This window comes from Hippopotamus amphibius, chromosome 9 (genome assembly GCF_030028045.1).
Source record: "Hippopotamus amphibius kiboko isolate mHipAmp2 chromosome 9, mHipAmp2.hap2, whole genome shotgun sequence".
In the NCBI taxonomy this organism is placed as follows: domain Eukaryota; kingdom Metazoa; phylum Chordata; class Mammalia; order Artiodactyla; family Hippopotamidae; genus Hippopotamus; species Hippopotamus amphibius.
Genome location: NC_080194.1, coordinates 24,302,021 through 24,320,041, shown reverse-complemented (window position 1 = coordinate 24,320,041; position 18,021 = coordinate 24,302,021). Strand labels below are relative to the sequence as shown.

Here is an 18,021-nt window from a genome sequence, read left to right as displayed (position 1 = left end):
GGCCCTGAGTAGCTGTGGGGCCTTGGGCAAGTGGCTTCGCTGCTGTCTGTGAAATGGGATAATAACGCCTTTCTTCCCAGGAGGTTGTAAGCGTTAAATGAGACAGATGGACTCAGGGCTCCTAGCAGATGGTGGGGGCTCTGTGTTGAGTTTCCTTCCTTTCCTGTTGGGGGTCCTTCATTCAGCAGATGGGACTCTCCCATGTGATTCAGCCTCTCCTGAAACTCGACAATTGGTACTGCTGGATTTTTGCTTCTTGGTCTCGCTGCCAGCTCAGTCACTGCTCCTCCTAAGAAGCTGGAGAAAGATCAAAACTGTAAAGTGAATTCCTTCTCCTCACTCCTGACGCCCCCCCATCCTCTGCCTTTCATGCCCTTTCTCCAACCCCGATCCCAACACTTTCCCACCCAATGTGCCCGCAGCACTAAAGGGCAATGGTCCTGCTAGCGGGATTTTGATCAAGCACATGCTTGGCCCCTCTTGCTAGACAGTCGCTTGGGAGGCCCTTTGGAGGCAGTGGGACCCCCACCCCAAGCTCAGTTCCAAGGCACGGCAGGCAAGGTGTGTGGAACACTCAGGACACACTGGACATTGTGGTAAGGGTCCCAGTGTTTCCCCTCATCTTCCTGCTGCTTTAGAAAACCCCCATTCAACAGTTAACCAATCACTTTGATGATAACCAAGGCACTTTCATCATCTTAAGAGTCATTTGCTTGTTTCACAATGAAACCCCAAATATCATTATGGCCCAAGGAATGAGAATGTGATGGTGAACTCTGAGAATTTGATGGTGGAATTTGATTTGGACAGGTGTCCAAGTCAGGGCTTACTGTGGTCACAGTGGCGGTTTGGAAGGGTCAGGCTTCACAGGGGCGAGGGTCTGTGCCCCCTCTCACCTCCCAGGCACGCTTCACAGCCGCCACCAGGCACCCACACCTGGCACCCATCAGCCGCAGAGAATGGTCTGTCTTCTCCTTGGGCACATGGACAAGCTCACAAGGGCCTGTTAATAACAGTTCATCCTGGTGCCCTCCACGTAATCTGCTTCCACACAGGCTCGAACAGTGGACTCTGGCAGCTTGGTCGAGGGGACCTGAGTGAGGTGGTGCCCTTAGATGACATCAGGTGGGGAGAGAGCCAGACTGGGGTGAGGAGACCTGGGTTCTTGTTCCCCAGCCCTTCCCATGGTGTTTTCTGTGTGTGGATATCTCTACGTGGACCATGAAACCTGGCTGAACTTCAGATTTGCCCTTAGCTTTTTTTTTTTAAAGTTTTTAAAAAATTAATTAATTTATTGGCTGCATTGGGTCTTCACTGCTGCGCGCGGGCTTTCTCTAGTTGTGGCGAGTGGGGGCTACTCTTCATTGCAGCGCGCAGCCTGCTCATTGTGGTGGCTTCCCTTGTTGTGGAGCACAGGCTTTAGGCACACGGGCTTCAGTAGTTATGGCACAGGGGCTCAGTAGCTGTGGCTCAAGGGCTGTAGAGCTCAGGCTCAGTAGTTGTGGCACATGGGCTTAGTTGCTCCATGGCATGTGGGATCTTCCCAGACCAGGGATTGAACCCGTGTCCCCTGCATTGGCAGGCGGATTCTTAACCACTGTGCCACCAGGGAAGTCCCATTGCCCTTAGCTTTTATTTGTTTTTTTGCCAATAAGCAGAAAGCAGATTTTATTTATCTTCGCATATTTCAGGAGCCTTTGGTTTTCTCATTTCTAAAGTGAAGGCAGTTGGACTGGGCAATGTCTAAGACCCTCTGGCTCTAACATGATTCTGTTGGAACCCTTGCTGGGTGAACTGGGGGCACTTTTCCTCTCTGACGTTAGTCTCCCCCCCTGTAAAATGAGAGCTGGGGCTGCATGACTGCCGAGGACGCTGCTGGCTCTGAATGAGTATTATGAGACTGGAGCAATTGTTTTTCTAGGGCAGCAGGAAGATGGGGAAATGTTAACATGACCCTCACAGTAATGGCCCGTGAGTCCTGAGGCTTCCTGGGCTCCTCGCCTTCCTTGACTTAGAACTGAGCATGTAGCAGGAGTAAAGTGCCAGCCAGGCGATTGCTTAGCAAGAGTAACCATGTCATTGCTTAGCCAAAATTGAACTGGCAGGATCATCACTTATAGCTAGAGATGGAGAGAGGACAACTTCAACCATAACTGAAGTGGCTGGACAGGTCTCTAGCAGGATGGGCTAGAAGGTGTGACTGGTGTTAGATGAGGAGGATGAGAACTGCAACCTTGCCGGTGACATGAGGAAGGATGGCCTGGTGGCTTCAGAGTCAGAGCAGTCTGAGTTCAAATCCTGTCTTTATCACTTTCTAGTTGTGTACCACTGGACAAGCTATTTAACCATTGGAACTTCAGTTTCCTCACCTGTAAAATGGGGATAAGGGTACATACCTCATAGAGCTGTTCTAAGATTAGGTGAGAGAATGTATATTACAATACCTGGCACATAGTCAGTTCTTAACATTAGCTCTTTTCCTTTTTGTGATAATGATTAATGATTGACCGACGTATTGAGTGGATATTGTGCCATGCTGACATCTTGAAAGCAGTGGCTCTTGTAAGAAGATGGAAAGAGAAAGGGAATCTTGTTAAATATCCTGTGTGCCAGGCACTGTGCTAACTGCTTCACCTGCATTAGTGCATTCAAGCTGCCCCAAAACCACTAGGTAAGGACAGTTCTTCCCATTTTATAGATAGAGAAGCTGAGGTGCATTAAATTACCTGAGGTCACAAAGCTTTTTTTTTTAATGGTGTAGTATTTACATATAACCTACTCACATACTCCTGAATACTTTATTTTATTTTATTATTTTAAAAAATTATTTATTTATTTATTTATTTGGCTGCTCTGGGTCTTAGTTGCAGCATGCAGACTTCTTAGTTGTGGCATGCAGGATCTTTAGCTGTGGCATGTATGATCTAGTTCCCTGACCAGGGATGGAACCTGGGCCCCCTGCATTGGGAGCACAGAGTCTTAGCCACAGGACCACCAGGGAAGTCCTGGTCACAAAGCTTTTAAGTGGCAGAGCTGGGATTTGAACCCAGGTCTGTCTCCCTTTAAAGCCTAGATTTTTTCTACTACATGACATCCTCTCCCAAGGAGGGGCTGTTAGAAATAGATGGAAATGCAGAATTCTGGAGCCATCATTTGCATCTGGGGGGATAAAAGTCCCCCCACTGTGAATCAGGACCCTTGCACTCCTACCCTGTCCTGCTGTCATCAGCTGTCATTGCCAGCTGGGCAAGTCCCAGAAGGCATCTGGGTCCCATCTTTTACATCTGCAAATTCAAGGGATGAAATAAATATTCTCTAAGATCCCTCTTTGCTTATCAGTCTGTAATTTTGAGGGGATGGTATTAGAATCAGTTCTTGGCATTGAATTAGAATTTAATCCTTGGTGCTAGATTTTATGGGCTCTCTTTCTTTGAAATGGGGATTTTTGAGTAGCCCTGAGCAAGTAAGATTTTCTTTTAGATCTGCTAACTTATCTCTCTGCTTCACTGAGAAAGCTTTCCAATTAGGGATCAATGATTAATTTCTTTTTAATGAGGAATACCACCAGGAATAATGCATCCCATTTTATTATCCTGCCCTGGCACGTGCAGACATTAATCATGGAGCTTTGTTTGGAAGCACGGCCGCAGCTCCCCGTTATGACAAGTTCCTTTGTGATCGAAGGTCCACCAAGACTGTCATTTCTAAGCAGCAGAGATGTCCTTCTTCTCTTGCAGCAAGATAAGCTATGTTTCTCTTGTTCAGGGCCCTAGGATACAAGAGTGGCCAGTTGCTTCCTACGAGAACTCAGTCTCCCTTTGAGCAGCTAGCATTCCAGAGGCAGGGGCGACCAGCAGGCAGCCGGAAGGTCAAATGCAGCCCATCTGACCTCAGGGCCTGCTCTGCCTGAGAGTTATGGCAAGGACACAAAGCTAGCCTAATTAGCTGGCACAGGCTGGGAGGATGGCCTTACCACCTGTTCAGGGCTCCCATTGTGAGGACAGTGCTGCCAGGTGTCAGGCCAGCAGGCTCAGATCAACTTGTCATTGTCACTCCTGCCAAATAGAATTCATTACTGTTCAAGTTTAATTCCTCTGACAGTCTATCCTGAAACAGGTGCACTCTGAAGCCCCCATGGCACAGGAGAACTAGCTCTGATAAAACCTCCATGAACACCTGACTCACATTGGCGGCATCCCTAGGATTTAGAAACGAAACTATGTGCCCTTTCAGTTCACCGCAGTCCCCAACAACAAAGTGTGTCATTCCACACACCAGGGCCTGGTGAGCCAAGCTAGTGCCCAGGGCTTGAAATTTAAGGTGGCGCTCACTCTTAGGTTCCTGCACGTGCAGGTCGGCCCCTGAGAGTGAGTGTCTCCTTAAATTGTGCACCTGGGTTTCCCCTTTCTGCACTCTAGTCCCTGCCCTGCCTCACACGTTTCTGATCATATGGCCCAGTGAGTGGCATTAAAGGTAAGGAAATAGGCTCTGGAGTTAGAGAGCTTCAAGTCTGGCTCTTGGCCTCAGCTGGGAGAACTTGAGTGAGATATTTAACCCTTTGAGAGAGGCTTAACCTGAGCCTCAGTTTCCTTCTCTGCAAAATGGGACTGCAAACAGCTGAGCCACGGAGGGAGCTCCAGGAATGGACTGTCTCCAGCAGTCAAATGGGAGCAGCGTCTCAGCCTGTTAGACTGGTGCCAGTCTTGGGGTCTTCCTCCTACCAGCCCCCACTGTCTACATCCTCTCCTCTCCCTTGCCTCCCTCCATCCTCACCTCCCACCAGCTCCACGTGGTCAGCAGGTGAAAAGGATATCCCTCAGTTGTCACCCTGCCCCTACTGTCTTGAAGGGGTAGGGAGCTCAGACTTGGCAGGGCCCTGCCTGGCCCTGTAGCATTTCTCTCCCCAGCCCCATCCGACAGCTGGAGGACAGTCCAGGTCATTCCCTTGGTGGGTGATTTTCTCCTGAGATGTCAGATGCCTTTGGGTTTCCTACTGTCTGTGTGTGGAAGAGTTTCAGTTAAGGGGAAGGAGAGAAGCAGGTTTGGGGAGGGTAGGAGGAAGCAGGGCACCCCTCCCTCATGGTCCCTGGTAATTCCAGTGCCTCAGGGCAAGGAGAGAGGCGGGACTGCTCTTCTGGGTGGAGGGGTGGGTAGCAGGGAGGAGGCCCCTGGTCGGTGGTGGTAGCAGTGTGGAGAAGAGGAGACTAGCCCATCCCTGGTCTGTAGACAGGAAGATTTTGGCCTTGACGAGTAATTGGGTTTAGAAGGAGAAATAACTCCTCATCTTTCCTTGACCTGCAGCCTGTCCCATTTCAGCTGATGGCACCTCCACTGAGACCAGAACCTTTGGGGTCGCCCTTGACTCCTCTCTGTCTCTATCTCTGTCTCTCTCTCTCTCACTCACTGCACATTCTATTGGTCAGGAAGGTCTGTTGGCTCTTCCTGCACAGCATATTGGGTTCCTGACCATGTCTCTAAGCTCCCCTGAAACAGCCTGGATGAGCCCTCGCTGGCCCTTGCCTGCATCATAGCCTCCTAACGGCTGCCCCTGCAGTATACACGTGACGTCGCAGCCCGGTGACAGTTTAGATCACGTCACTCCTCTGCCAAACCCCTGCAGTAGCTCCCCAGCCCCTCCCCCAGCCCCCGCGAGGCCCTGCAGGATCTGTCCCTGCTCCCACCCCATCCCTGATTTCCTCTCCCATCTGTGTTCCTGCCCAGCCACACAGGCTGCCTGGCTGCTCCTAGAAGGCAGACACACTCCCTCCTTAGGGCCTCTACTCAGGTGATTCCCTCTGTCTGGAATGTTCTTCCAGATATCTGGGTGGCCCATTTTCATTTCCTTGAAGTCCTGGGCAACTTCTCAACCTAGACTTCCCTGTCCATCCCTTTGAATACGGCCCTCCCTAGCATGCGCCTGGAACATATTAGATGCTTAAAAATATGTATACATATGTATGCACATGTATGTTTTCTTTTTTTATAAATTTATTTATTTATTGGCTGCATTGGGTCTTTGTTGCTGCGTGTGGGCTTTCTCTGGTTGCGGCGAGTGGGGGCTACTCTTCATTGTGGTGTGCGGGATTCTCATTGCAGTGGCTTCTCTTGTTGTGGAGCACAGGCTGTAGGCGTGTGGGCTTCAGTAGTTGTGGCACACGAGCTCAGTAGTTGTGGCTTTTGGGCTCTAGAGCATAGGCTCAGTAGTTGTGGCGCACGGGCTTAGTTGCTTCACGACACGTGGGATCTTCCCGGCCCAGGGATTGAACCTGTGTCCCCTGCATTGGCAGGCAGATTCTTAACCACTGCGCCAACAGGGAAGTCCCTGTGTGTATTTACTGAATAAATAAGTAACCCCAAGAGTTTTGTCTTCACCTCAATCCTAACTTCCCCCCACCCCATCCCTTGTAAGTCCTTGAATCAGTTCTCATCCCCTGAAATCCCAGCGCCTGCCAGTCGCTGCCAGGCTGGAGCCTCCTGCCAGGCCCTTGGATCTGTGCAGCCAGTGTGTGATGGGGGCTCTGTCTTCCTCCCGGGGGCAGGTGTTCTGGGTGCCCGAGGGTGGAAGGCTGCGGGTGGGCATGGAGGGGCTCTGAACCAACAGCCCTCAGCTGTGCTGTCTATGCCCACCCCACGGATGAGATGAGAGAGAGTTTGGTGGTCCAGGATGGGAGCTTAACCTCATCCTTCCAAGTATCTTCTAATGCACTTTTGGGATGTAACTGACTTGTGAGCTGAGGGTCGCCAGGGTTATTAAATTTAGGACTGGTGAGTCGTAGGCAAGGCAGCAGTGGCACTCCCAGGCCTGTTCCATGCCATGTGGATCATACCATTGTGCTCTTCCAACAACCCCGTGAGGAATAGGCTGTTGTTATCACAACTGTGCAGGTGTGAACACAGACTCAGTGAGGTTGAGTCACTTCCCAAGGTGGCCCAGCTCATAAGTGGTGGAGCTGGGGTTTGAACTCAGGCCCGTGGGAGTGCAGAGCCCAAACTCTGCCATTCTGCTCTTCTTTCCATCTCCTGAATCCTGGTCCCAAGCCCTTCCTCCACTCTGAGGTTTGAATGACAGATAAGGAAGTTTCCGCCACTCATTCCCATTCACCACAGCCCCAAGTTCTGCTGATGTTATTTCCCAAATGTTTCTTGGCCCTGGTCCTTCCCTCTTGTTCAGAATCCAGGAGCATCCTTTGGCTGGTACTCAGGGCCTCTACGACCCGGTCTCCTCCCATGTCTCCAGTGCCCCATTGCTCTTAGCTATACGCTGTGCTCCTAGGGAGTTTAGGGCCTCACCCTCACCCCTGCCTTGCCCCCTTTCTTCCCTCACCATCCCGCCTCTCCTCACCTCCTTTACATTGCACTTGGCCTCTAAGGTCCAGCTCATGTGTCATATCCATGCATCTTTCTGTAAAATCCTGGGTTGAGCCCAGTGCTCTCCCCTGTACTTCACAGTGTCCTGTTTGGAACTGCTTAGCCCATTATTCAGACATTGTCTCTGGGTCTCTTAGGTCGAGTTCCTTCATCTTTATGTATCTAAGGCCTGGCACAACTCCCAGTTCATATTAGGCCTGTGATAAACTCTTGTTGAACTTAACTGCATTTAATGGCCATCTGTTACAAATCAGGTGCCGTGATAGGGGCCTCTTTAATCCTCACAATTATTTTTTTAAGAAAGGTGCTATTATCCCAGTTTACAGATGCAGAAACTGAGATTCAGAGAGCTGAATAGCTTGTCTAAAGTCTCACAGCTACTGAGTGCCAGAGATGTGATTTCATTTGAACCTAAGTCATGGTTCTCTCATGTCACTAGGCTGCCTCACTTAGGGTGTGTGTATAAACAAGGATGGAAAACTTAAGCTAAAGAAATTAATCTCTAATGGTGGAATTTGGGGCCTCAAGCAGAGGGTGGGCTAGGAGTTAAGGAGGAGGGGGGCACATAACCTTTCTCCCTTAGCTGGCCCTCAAGGAGTAGTCTGCTTCTGCACTGCAGGCTGACTCACCCTGCAGCCTTGGGTGTCCCCATCCAGACTTTATTTCTGGCTCTCTCTGACTGTCCTTTGGTCCCAGAGCCTTCCTTGTATCCCCAGACCTGGAAGAGTTTGGGGAAAACTACCCTATCAGGCACTTGTGTCCGGGTGACAGGTCACACTCTGCCTCTGTTGATGCTCCTTTGGTCACATTATGTGCATCTGCTTATTCCTGTGCCACTGTCATGGTTTTTCCAGGTGGTGTACTTCACGGCCACGTTCCCGTATGTTGTGCTTGTGATTCTTCTCATCAGAGGAGTTACCCTGCCTGGAGCTGGTGCTGGGATTTGGTACTTCATCACACCTAAGTGGGAGAAACTCACGGATGCCACGGTGGGCTTCTGATTTCATTCACGATGCACCTGTGAGGGAAAGGCACTCAGGGATAGGTCCTGCTCTGGGATGCTGTCTAGCAGGAGGGGTTGGATCTCCTCCCACGGGGCATCTCTCACTGTTTGCCTCTACGAGCTCCTGATAATCTTGAAATGTTACATACTCAGGAAGTTTTTAATGAGAAGTGGGCAGTTGGGGGGTTTCAGATTCCTGGAATAGTTGTCCTACATCTGGGAGGCTGTGGAGACTGAAATGAAGAATGAAATTCCCTTAATAGCTTTGGGCCACCTCATGCCACTTATCTGTTGCTAATTATAGTGTGTTGGAAATGGAGTTTCGCTGGTTGGAAAATAATAGCACTTAGGCAAACTGCAAGCAGTTATAATTTAAAGGGCTCAGACAGGTTTCAATGCTTCTGGCACTGATGCAGAGCCAGCACAGGCTTGCACTTTCTCTCAGCATAGTCTGTACCAGTATATCTTACTCTAAAATTCCCAACCCCCAGAACTCCACGTGAGGGGGTGATTGTTTAATAAGTGCATTTTCTCACCTTAAAGAAAAATCTGCTGTTCCAGAAGATTTTAAGAAAGCATAGCTAGGGATTGAGTTTGCACATAATAAAAAACCTCCAGATAATGACAGCTTGAATAAAAGTTTATTTCACTTACAGGCACTAAAGCAGCCCAGCAGTAGGTAGTCAAGCACTGGTTGGGTGGCTCCATAGTGTCCCAGGCTCCTGGCTTTCTGCCCCACCATCCTCAGTGAACAGCTGCAGATAGCTGCCAGAGCTCCAGCCATCATGTCAGCATTCCAAGTGGCACAAAGTAGTGAGCGAAGGGATGGAGATAGGTACCCTCCCTCTCTTTAAAAGAGGAGAAAGCCCAGAAGTTCCATATAACAGTTGATTTTCCCATCATTGGCCAGAATAAGTCATATGATGATCCCCTCTCAGAGGCACCTCCCCTTGATTCTGGGAGGTGGCCATTTGGCTGGATGCATGGCTGCCTTTAAGTAAAACCACAGTCTTGTTACTAAGGAGTGTGGGAGAATGGAGGTTGGCATAAGCACAGACTATGCCAGCACACACTTGAACTTCTCTTTGCATATGTTAAGCACAATTTGAAAACCAGATTTAATTTATAAAAGTGATAGGAGGTCCATCATCAAATCATATAAATGTCTAGCTCAAACTCTGAAATAGCCTTCTGCAGTTTTATGAGGATGATTAAAAGAAATCTCCAGGACAACCAAGAGGTGTTGTCAGCCAAGTTCAAGAAGGAGGGGACACTGCAAAATCCACTGTGCTGTGGCACAGAGCTGCTTTACTTAGGTGAGGGGCTACAGAGTTTCAGGTTTTTAGTAAATTGTTGTAATCTTTAGGAATGTCAATTTTATTTTATTTTTTATTTTGAGGGGGAATGTCAATTTTAAAAGGTTTTACTCTTGTATCTGTAAATATTTTTGCTGTTGCAAATTGTTTTTTTGACAGTGTTTCCAGCTAAAGAAAGACCTCTCCCCTTCTGTATAGTTTTACGTGGTAGGACTTGCAAGCATGAAATGTGTGCATTGCCTATCGAGTTCCTCTTCTTTGATTAGAGTGGAGTTAGAGTCTCCCAGGTCATTTACTGCCTTTTTGGCTTCCAGTGCAAATGATGTATGTTTCTCGTTTATGCGTCGTGCCAAAGTCATCTTGTCCTGACTGCCTTTTCCTGGGGGAGATGGTATGGCATTGGGAGACTCCCCTCCCCTGGGCCAGCCTCCTTCAGTGACTTTGAATCTTCCCCTCTTTTGCCTCTCAGGTGTGGAAAGATGCTGCCACTCAGATTTTCTTCTCTTTATCTGCTGCATGGGGAGGCCTGATCACTCTTTCTTCTTACAACAAATTCCACAACAACTGCTACAGGTATGTGCAGGCACTTCAAGTCCCAGAGGTGGCTGGTGAGGGGGATGAGGGCCTGGGGACAGAATCATGGGTTGAGTCATCAGACACCTGAGGCTACAGCCTCATGCTTCAGCCAAAGCAGAACTAGACAGCTGCCTCTGGCGTAGGGGAAATCCCCTGCTAAGGCCTAGCTGCTGGCTGCTGGTGGCCTGGCCTGGACCCCAACTTGCACCTTGATTCTGACACATAGGATGGAATTGAGTTTCTCTGGAGGTGCCGTGCAGCTGGCCGTGTCCTGAAATAGTCATTTGTGAGCTATCCAGTCCTTGGATACAGTTGTATGGTAGACGCTGAAGAGGTGTGGTTGTTCAATCACTTGACAAATATTTTTCTAGAGAGCCCTGTAAGAAAGGCAGCATGGTACAGTGGAAAGAGCACCTTGGTGATGAATGTGCTGATTAACTCGATGGTGGGACTCCTATTTCAATACATATGTATATCAGATCATCACATTGCACGCTTTAACTATGTTAAAATATATTATGATTTTATTTGTCAGTTATACCCAAAGTTATGCAAACTTTGAGTCGCCTCTCAGATTTAGGAAACAGAACATCGGGAGGTGGATTGGGCCTGGGAAATCTATATATCCAGAAAGGATCCTCAGGTGATTCTGGTGCAGGGGGACATTTGGATAGTGTGACAGTAGGGGGCTCTGGAACCCCGAAGACCTGAGAGAGCCTGGGTAGCTCCTGGAGGAGGTGACATCTGAAAGTTAAATCTATCTGTGATAAACAGTAAGAAGACAAGGTTTGTTCTCTTGAGGGGCTGATAAAAGGAAGGAAGGAAGGAAGGAAGGAAGGGAGGGAGGGAGGGAGGGAGAGAGGGAGGGAGGGAGGGAGGGAGGGAGGGAGGGAGGGAGGAACAACCTTGGAGTCAGATAGACTTGCCTTTGTATTATGACTTCACCGTTTACTAAAACTCCAAGACAGGGGTAAGATGCTTCACTTCTCTGAATCTCTGGTTTCTTATCTGTAAAATGCAGATTATAATATTCTGTTGAAGGTAAGAGATGATGTATGCAGAAATCTCATAGCAACATTTTGTTGCACATAGTAGGTGCTCAGTAAACAGCAGTTGCCATTATTATTATTTTTAATCATGCCTGAGATGTTTCATGAACCAAGAGGAAGAGACTATAGTTAAGCTGTGGCCTAGGATGGCTGGGATGGCCTCACACAAGTGACATCTATACTGGGCCAAATTTCAACAGGTGCAGGGGCAGAGGGAATATTTCCGGGTGGGAATGAGTGGGGACGGGGGTGAGGCAGATATGCAGGGAGCAGGCTGATGGGACCGGAGCAGGTGTGTGTTCACAGGGCAAGAAGGAAATGGGGCCTGAGAATCGTCTGAGGCCAGATGGGAGAGAGCCTTTGTGTTAGTCACCTGGGGCTGCCGTAACAAATAGCACAGAGTGAGTGACCTAAACAACAGAAATTAATTTCCTCACAGTTCTGGAGGCTAGACGTCCAAGATCAAGGTGTCAACAGGGTTGCTTTCTTCGGAGGCCTCTCTGCTTGGCTTGTGGCTGCCTTCTTCTCCCCGTGTCTCCACGTGGTCTTCCCGCTGTGCGCCCTGATCTCTTCTTCTTACCAGGGCATCAGTCGTGTTGGATTAGCGCCCACTGTAATGACTTCCTCTTAACCTAATCACCTGTTTAAAGACCCTATTTTCAAATACAGTCACATTCTGAGGAACTGGAGGTTGGGATTTCAATATATACATTTTGCGGGCTCATAATTCAACCCGTAACAGCTGGAATGCCAGACGAAGGTGTTTGAACTTCTTTGGCCAGGGCTGCGTATTAACTTATGACCCGCAAGAATCATTCAGAGCGTCGTCGAAGGAGGAAGCGTTGCTCTGTACTTTGTTAGAAGTGAGGCTGTGTGGCGTGGCTGACGGGCAGCAAGTCTGGATTCAAATTGGGACCTACCATTAATGAGCCCATTACCTTCCCCTGGGCCTCAGTTTCCCCATCAGTAAACTAATGGCCTGGACAAGGTGGTTTGTGTCCTGAGCACTTGTCTACTCGGTGCAGGCCTCATCTGGTCCTGTCCTCACAGCAACCTGTGGGGAGGTGGGGTCATTGCCACTGTTTAAAATCGGAGTGGAGAGAAAGTGATTTGGTCAAGGTCATGCCTCTTACGTGTAAGAGAATCAGGAGTGGAATGTGGCCCGGGCTCCATCTGACTGTGAGCCCTCTTTTGGGTCTAGGATGGACCCTGCAGGCTGGGAACCGCAGCCATGTGGCCAGCAGAGGGGGCTGGCCCTGAGACGCCGCTCTCTCTCCCCTTCCTACTTGCCCTTTGTGGCCTGTGTGTCCCAGCCCCAGGCTGTCCTCGTGCTTGGTGGCATTTGGTGGTCCCACTGCCTTCTCTTTTGTCACACATGGTTCCTGTCCTCGACCCTGCAAAAGGCCTCACCCCCCTCTGTTTCTGCTCTAATGGACAGACTTACCTCTGCCAGTGCCAGGAAGGGAGACCCGGTTCTACGGCAGGTGGACCCAGAGCTTTGTCCCAGAGGCCCTGTAACAGCACAGTGAGAGGAGAGAGAGCTTTTTGAGTCTTTTGGTGCTTATACGTTCAGCCCAAGAGGGCCTGTGGTCAGGACTGGTGGTTCCTTTCCTAATAAGAGAGAACAAGACTGGCCGACAGTGAGCACCTGTTTAGCAATGGGTGTATGCACACATGCACACAAACACACGGGTACACATTCGTGTGTCCCTCCCCGTCCCTTCTTCCTCTCAAAGCACACCTGATAGCAAACTTGTCTCTTCCTCCCAGGGACACTCTCATTGTAACCTGCACCAACAGTGCCACGAGCATCTTCGCTGGCTTTGTCATCTTCTCCGTCATCGGCTTCATGGCCAATGAACGCAAGGTTAACATCGAGAACGTGGCAGATCAAGGTACAGTGCGGCTGTCACCCTGCTGTAGCAGGTCAGGTTCCAGGCTCACATCCTGAGCTCCTCATTTATGCTCTGCTAGGAAGTTGGCCTCCTGGAACAGGCTGGAGAGGGGGACAGCCTAGGTTCCCCTTTGCGGAAGGACCCAGAACAGCTGGAGTCTGAAGCTCGTGCAGGGTTAGAGCTTCCCGGTCCTTGCCCAGAGGGGTGACTACAAAAGCCCTTTTCCTGCTTACCTGTCCTCTCTTAGCTCAGCTCCAGCCTAAGTAAGGTCTCTACCTATTAGGCACGGGTAGGGGATTCTCTAGGCCAACCAGTGCTCCTGCAGCAGGTGTGGACACATTCTGCCGCAGGGGGGCTTTCCTCACCTAGGGCACCGTGGGCACCAGCACTGATGCTTAATAAGAGCAGCCTTTTCCTGATGGAGCACTTTCCTGGTTATTAGGTCAGATGTGTCCTCAGAGCCTTCTGCTTAGTTAGCAATGCAGACCTGCAGTTTTTTTCCCCAGTGGGTGGAAAGGTTGGACAGTGGTGGTGGGAATGATGTGGAATAAAGGTTTACTCTGCCCAAGGGATTCCTCTATTAATGGTTAACATTTGTGTGGCCCCTTTGGAGTGTACAGAGAGCTCTCGTTTTCTATCTCATTTAATCCACATTTCTAGCACAGTATTTCGTAGAGAGTGTGCAACACTTTTAACTTTTTGTTTCCACCCAGCCTTACTCTACACAGGATTGGGGTGTTGAGCAGGTGTCGGTGATGAAGGGATTTCATCGTGGCAATGTCTGTCATTATGGTCATTCTTTAATCAGGCATTTAGGGGATGCCTTGGTGCCGGGACTGTGCCAGGGGCTGTGGGGACAGGGCTGTGGGCCCTTGACAATCCAGAGTGTAGACCTGTCTTGTGGCTTCTCTGTGCAGTTATCCTTCTTCAAGAAGCTCACTGCAAATCTCAGGTAATGGCTCAGACGCCAGCATGAGAGAGAACTAAGTTCTAGCAATGTCACCTTCTTGGTGGGCTGCTGGCTGTCTTCTGGCTCCCTAAGGATAATTAATTACTGCTTCAGTGGCACTGATGGTGCACTGTGGGCCTCAAAGAGTTAAAGAGCCAGCTTGTTGGTCGGGGTTGGGGGGGGGGGGTAATTATCTCTCCCTGGAGAGGGCCTGGAACGCCCAGGGATTTTGGCTTTGCAGCAGTGCTCTAAGTTAGAGGTCCCAGAGCTGAGCAAATGCCCTTCCCTTGAAAAATTTAAAACTCCTTGGGAGCAGGGAGGTGGCAGGGGGGTGGGGGGGGTGGGGAGAGGAGCAAAGGCTCTGTCTTCAGGGTGCCCGTGCCACCCACGCTGTCCTCATTTCCTCCCAGCAGAGCGGCTGCAGCAGGTAGGCTCTGCCCCACTTTCTAGCAGATCTGAGTTGTTTTTGTTACTTTGGTGACATTACTGAGCTCCTTGTGCACCCCTGGCCAGAGACAGTGATTCTTAAGAAGCGGGCCACGTTAGTCATCTCTTCTGAGCGTTTTCCTGCCCCAGGAAAGGCATTTGGGGACATAAGTTGCTAAAACCCAAGTTAGCTTTTGTTTTTCGTTTACATGAAAAGCATCAGACAATTGGCCTGTGTTTCCCTCTGAAACCTCCTCCTTCCAGAATTTTTTCATTTCCTCTGATTTTAGCAGGGAGAGAGGAGCGCGTCTCGCAGGTTCTAAGGTGTTGTGTTCATACAGTTGACCCTTGAACGACGCAGGGGGTTAGGGGCGCTGACCCTTCTCGCAGTTCAAAAATCCGTGTTATAGTTTATAGTCAGCCCTTTGCAGATGCAGTTCCTCTGAGTCCGCGATTCCTCCGCATCCGTGGATTTGACCAGCTGCAGATGGTGCTGCACTGTAGTATTTATGACTGAAAAAAATCCATGTCTGAGTGGACTCTTGTAGTTCAAACCTGTGTTGTTCAAGGGTCAGCTGTACTTGCTAGTTTCTCATTGTCACCGGTGTGGGGACAGGGAGTCTCATGCTCCATGGGGGAGGGGCAGGGGCCGGTGAGGTCTTCTCCCAGACCTGTGGGCAGTGAACCCTGCTCGTCTGAATTCGCATGTGTTCTTATGTGTGTTTGCAGGCTTGTCTGATTTCCCCCTTTGTAATGCAGGCTCTGGTGAATACAGGACAGAGATTGGGGTCAGGCCCGCGTTAGGTGCCAGCCCCAAGCTCTCCGAGCCGGGTGACATTGGCTCGTGGACATTCAGTTCATTTTTGTTGACCCAACATTAGTAACTGTGTTTTGGTATTTAGTCACTTCATTTCATTTACAGCTCCCTTGTAAGGGAGGCTCAAAGTCATTACCCCAAATCTTGGCTGTATCAGAGCTTTTGGGGACTTGAGAGTGGGATTAGCGATGAGACCAAGCCGTCCTCTGCTTTTACAATGGACACAGGGAAGCGGTGTCGTCTTTTCAGGCATCTACTCCAGAGAAGGAGCTTGCTGGGAAGTTAGCCTTTTAGAATCATCTCCCAGCCATCTTCACGGCTGCCTGGGGAGTGCTGACTCATGGTCAGAATCCAACTCAGAGCCCTACCAAGATGCTCACCCACTAGCACAAGACCGGGTTAGACCACAGCAGAGGCACACAGATGTGCGTATTGCGTTTAGAGTTCCCAGGTCTAGGTAACCAGGCCACTAGGAAGTGCTGCCCTGGCTCCCTCGGCCCCTCGCAGTTCAGAGACCCTGCTGATCAAGACGAATGTTCTCAAACTGGACTGACCATCCCACCACCTGCCTGTCACCTGGATGCCAATCCTTCCAAAGGCACAGGGAGGGGTTCAGGTGCCGCTACCTCTGAGAACGCATCCATGTGTAGCAGGTTTCCCGGCAGAGTAACCACTCCCCGTGTGCTGTGGGTCATGATGGATCCTCTGACTGGAGCCTGGTTGTCTTCAGTGACCCTCTAGGACCAAGGAGGCTGTCACAGTAGGTCTCTGGGGGCCCTGGGCCTGCAGAACCCCTTCGATCCCCTCTCATGTGACGAGTAATAGTGGTCTATGTTTACTGAGTTCTCCCCATGGCCAGGCAGTGTTCTGAGCCCTTTACTTTCCTGAGGGAAAATGCTATTATTATCTCCATTGTATAGAGAAGGAAACTGAAATTTGTCTAGAGTCTTAGCTAAGTCTTATCTAAGGTCCCGCAGCTAGCGGTAAGAGGCAGAGACAGTTTTCTGGTCCATGGGGGAGAGGAGCCTGCACTCCATCCACTGGGCACTGCTGCCTCCCAGAGGGAGAGGACAGAGGCAGGACTCAGCCTCCATCAGACACATGGGCCTCGCTGGGGGAAAGCTCCGCTGTGGCTCAGACAGTCCATCTTTCTGAACTCTGCAAAATGTTATAAAAATATATTTAAAAAATCCACTCTCTAGCCATCTTGGATAAACAGAGTTTGCTGAAAAGGATGCCTTTACCCTGCATACTTTAGGGAGGCCACTGAAATGGACACAGGCCGAGTATTTTGAAATCATTCCCTGCCCTGAAAAAGCAATAAAGCCCAAACGGCCAGAATCCTGTTAAAGCAATCAGCCGAGGTCCTCCGGCAGTGGCCATTTGAAGACCTTCTTGTCCACTTTATGGGCCTAAACTGAACTGGCTTCCTTAGTGTTCAGGGCACTGACCTGCTTCCTCGGTGCACTGCATTTGAGACCTATTTTGAACTGTGGTTTAATACAGATTTTTCTTTTATGGTTCACTGAGGGAGCTTTCGGAGGCTGGCTCTACCATCTCTTCAAAAAATGCACCGAGCCGGGGTATCGTCAGCATTCCAGGCTTTGTACTTTAAATACCTAAGGCCCTAGGCACCATTAGGAGCTAACAACCTGAAAAATTCCAGTTTTAAAAAGTGTTGTTATGCTTGAGTTATAAAAACTCCAGGTGCTGTGGTTTCTGGCTTCCAGATGCGCCCTGGCTGTGGGTCACCCTGACATTCCCTGGTCTCTGCCCATTATCATCTAGGTCCCTGCTTAAGGGAAATTCACAACGGCCAGGTCTTTAGCCATCTTCCCAGTGAGGCCATGAGGCAGATAGGAACGGCTGGCGGGGCTTTCCGTTAGCGAAGAAAGCGGCAGCTCTGACATCCTCCGCCATGACCACACGCGGTATTCTTGGGAAAATCTGGATCAGAGCTGCTGATTTCCAAGTTTGTTGTCCACGCCTAAGAAAAGCATATTAGCTTCTTTCTGGGAGTGCTGATGATGTCTGAGGCACTGGTCTCAGTGCTTTACCTGCGTTTCCTCATTTGTGCCTCCTAACCGCCCTGTGAGGAACTATTGTTATCCCCATTTTACAGATGGGCAAGATTGAGGCTTACAGAAATTGAATAACTTGTCTAGGGTTGCACAGCTGGCAAGTCATGATGTCTGAATTTGGACCCAGATCTGTCTGACTGTTGGACCCCAAACTCTCTTAATCTTTACATCATGCTTCTCTCTCTCCCACTTATCTGTAGCCTCATCTTTACCAAGCCTTTATAGGGCAAGATTCTAAAAGTGTTCGATTGATTCATGTCTTATGTAAATGGCTTCTCCTGGAGGAGTGACTAGGAATAAGGGTAGTGAAAGGGGGAAATGATGTCATTCTGGGCATGTTTAAGCTTTACAGCAGGGTGTCTCAATGTCAGCACGCTCGACAGTTGGCTTGGATAATTCTTTATAATTCTTTGTTGTGTGTCTGTCCCGTGCAACTGAAGGATGCAGCGTCTACACACTAGACATCGGTAATCATCCCCCACGACATCCCAGTTATGCGAATCAAAAATGTCTCCAGACATTGCCATACAGACCCAGAGGG

At 49.6% G+C, this 18,021-nt stretch overlaps 1 protein-coding gene across 1 annotated transcript in view; it reads left to right on the top strand.

The window, feature by feature from the left end:
* SLC6A5 (solute carrier family 6 member 5) overlaps positions 1-18,021 on the top strand; it is a 54,375-nt gene that overhangs the window by 21,543 nt on the left and 14,811 nt on the right. The window contains exons 12-14 of the mRNA XM_057749333.1: positions 8,223-8,357; positions 10,157-10,260; positions 13,083-13,207. Of these exons, the coding sequence (XP_057605316.1) occupies positions 8,223-8,357; positions 10,157-10,260; positions 13,083-13,207 (364 nt within the window). The remainder of the gene's footprint in view (positions 1-8,222; positions 8,358-10,156; positions 10,261-13,082; positions 13,208-18,021) is intronic.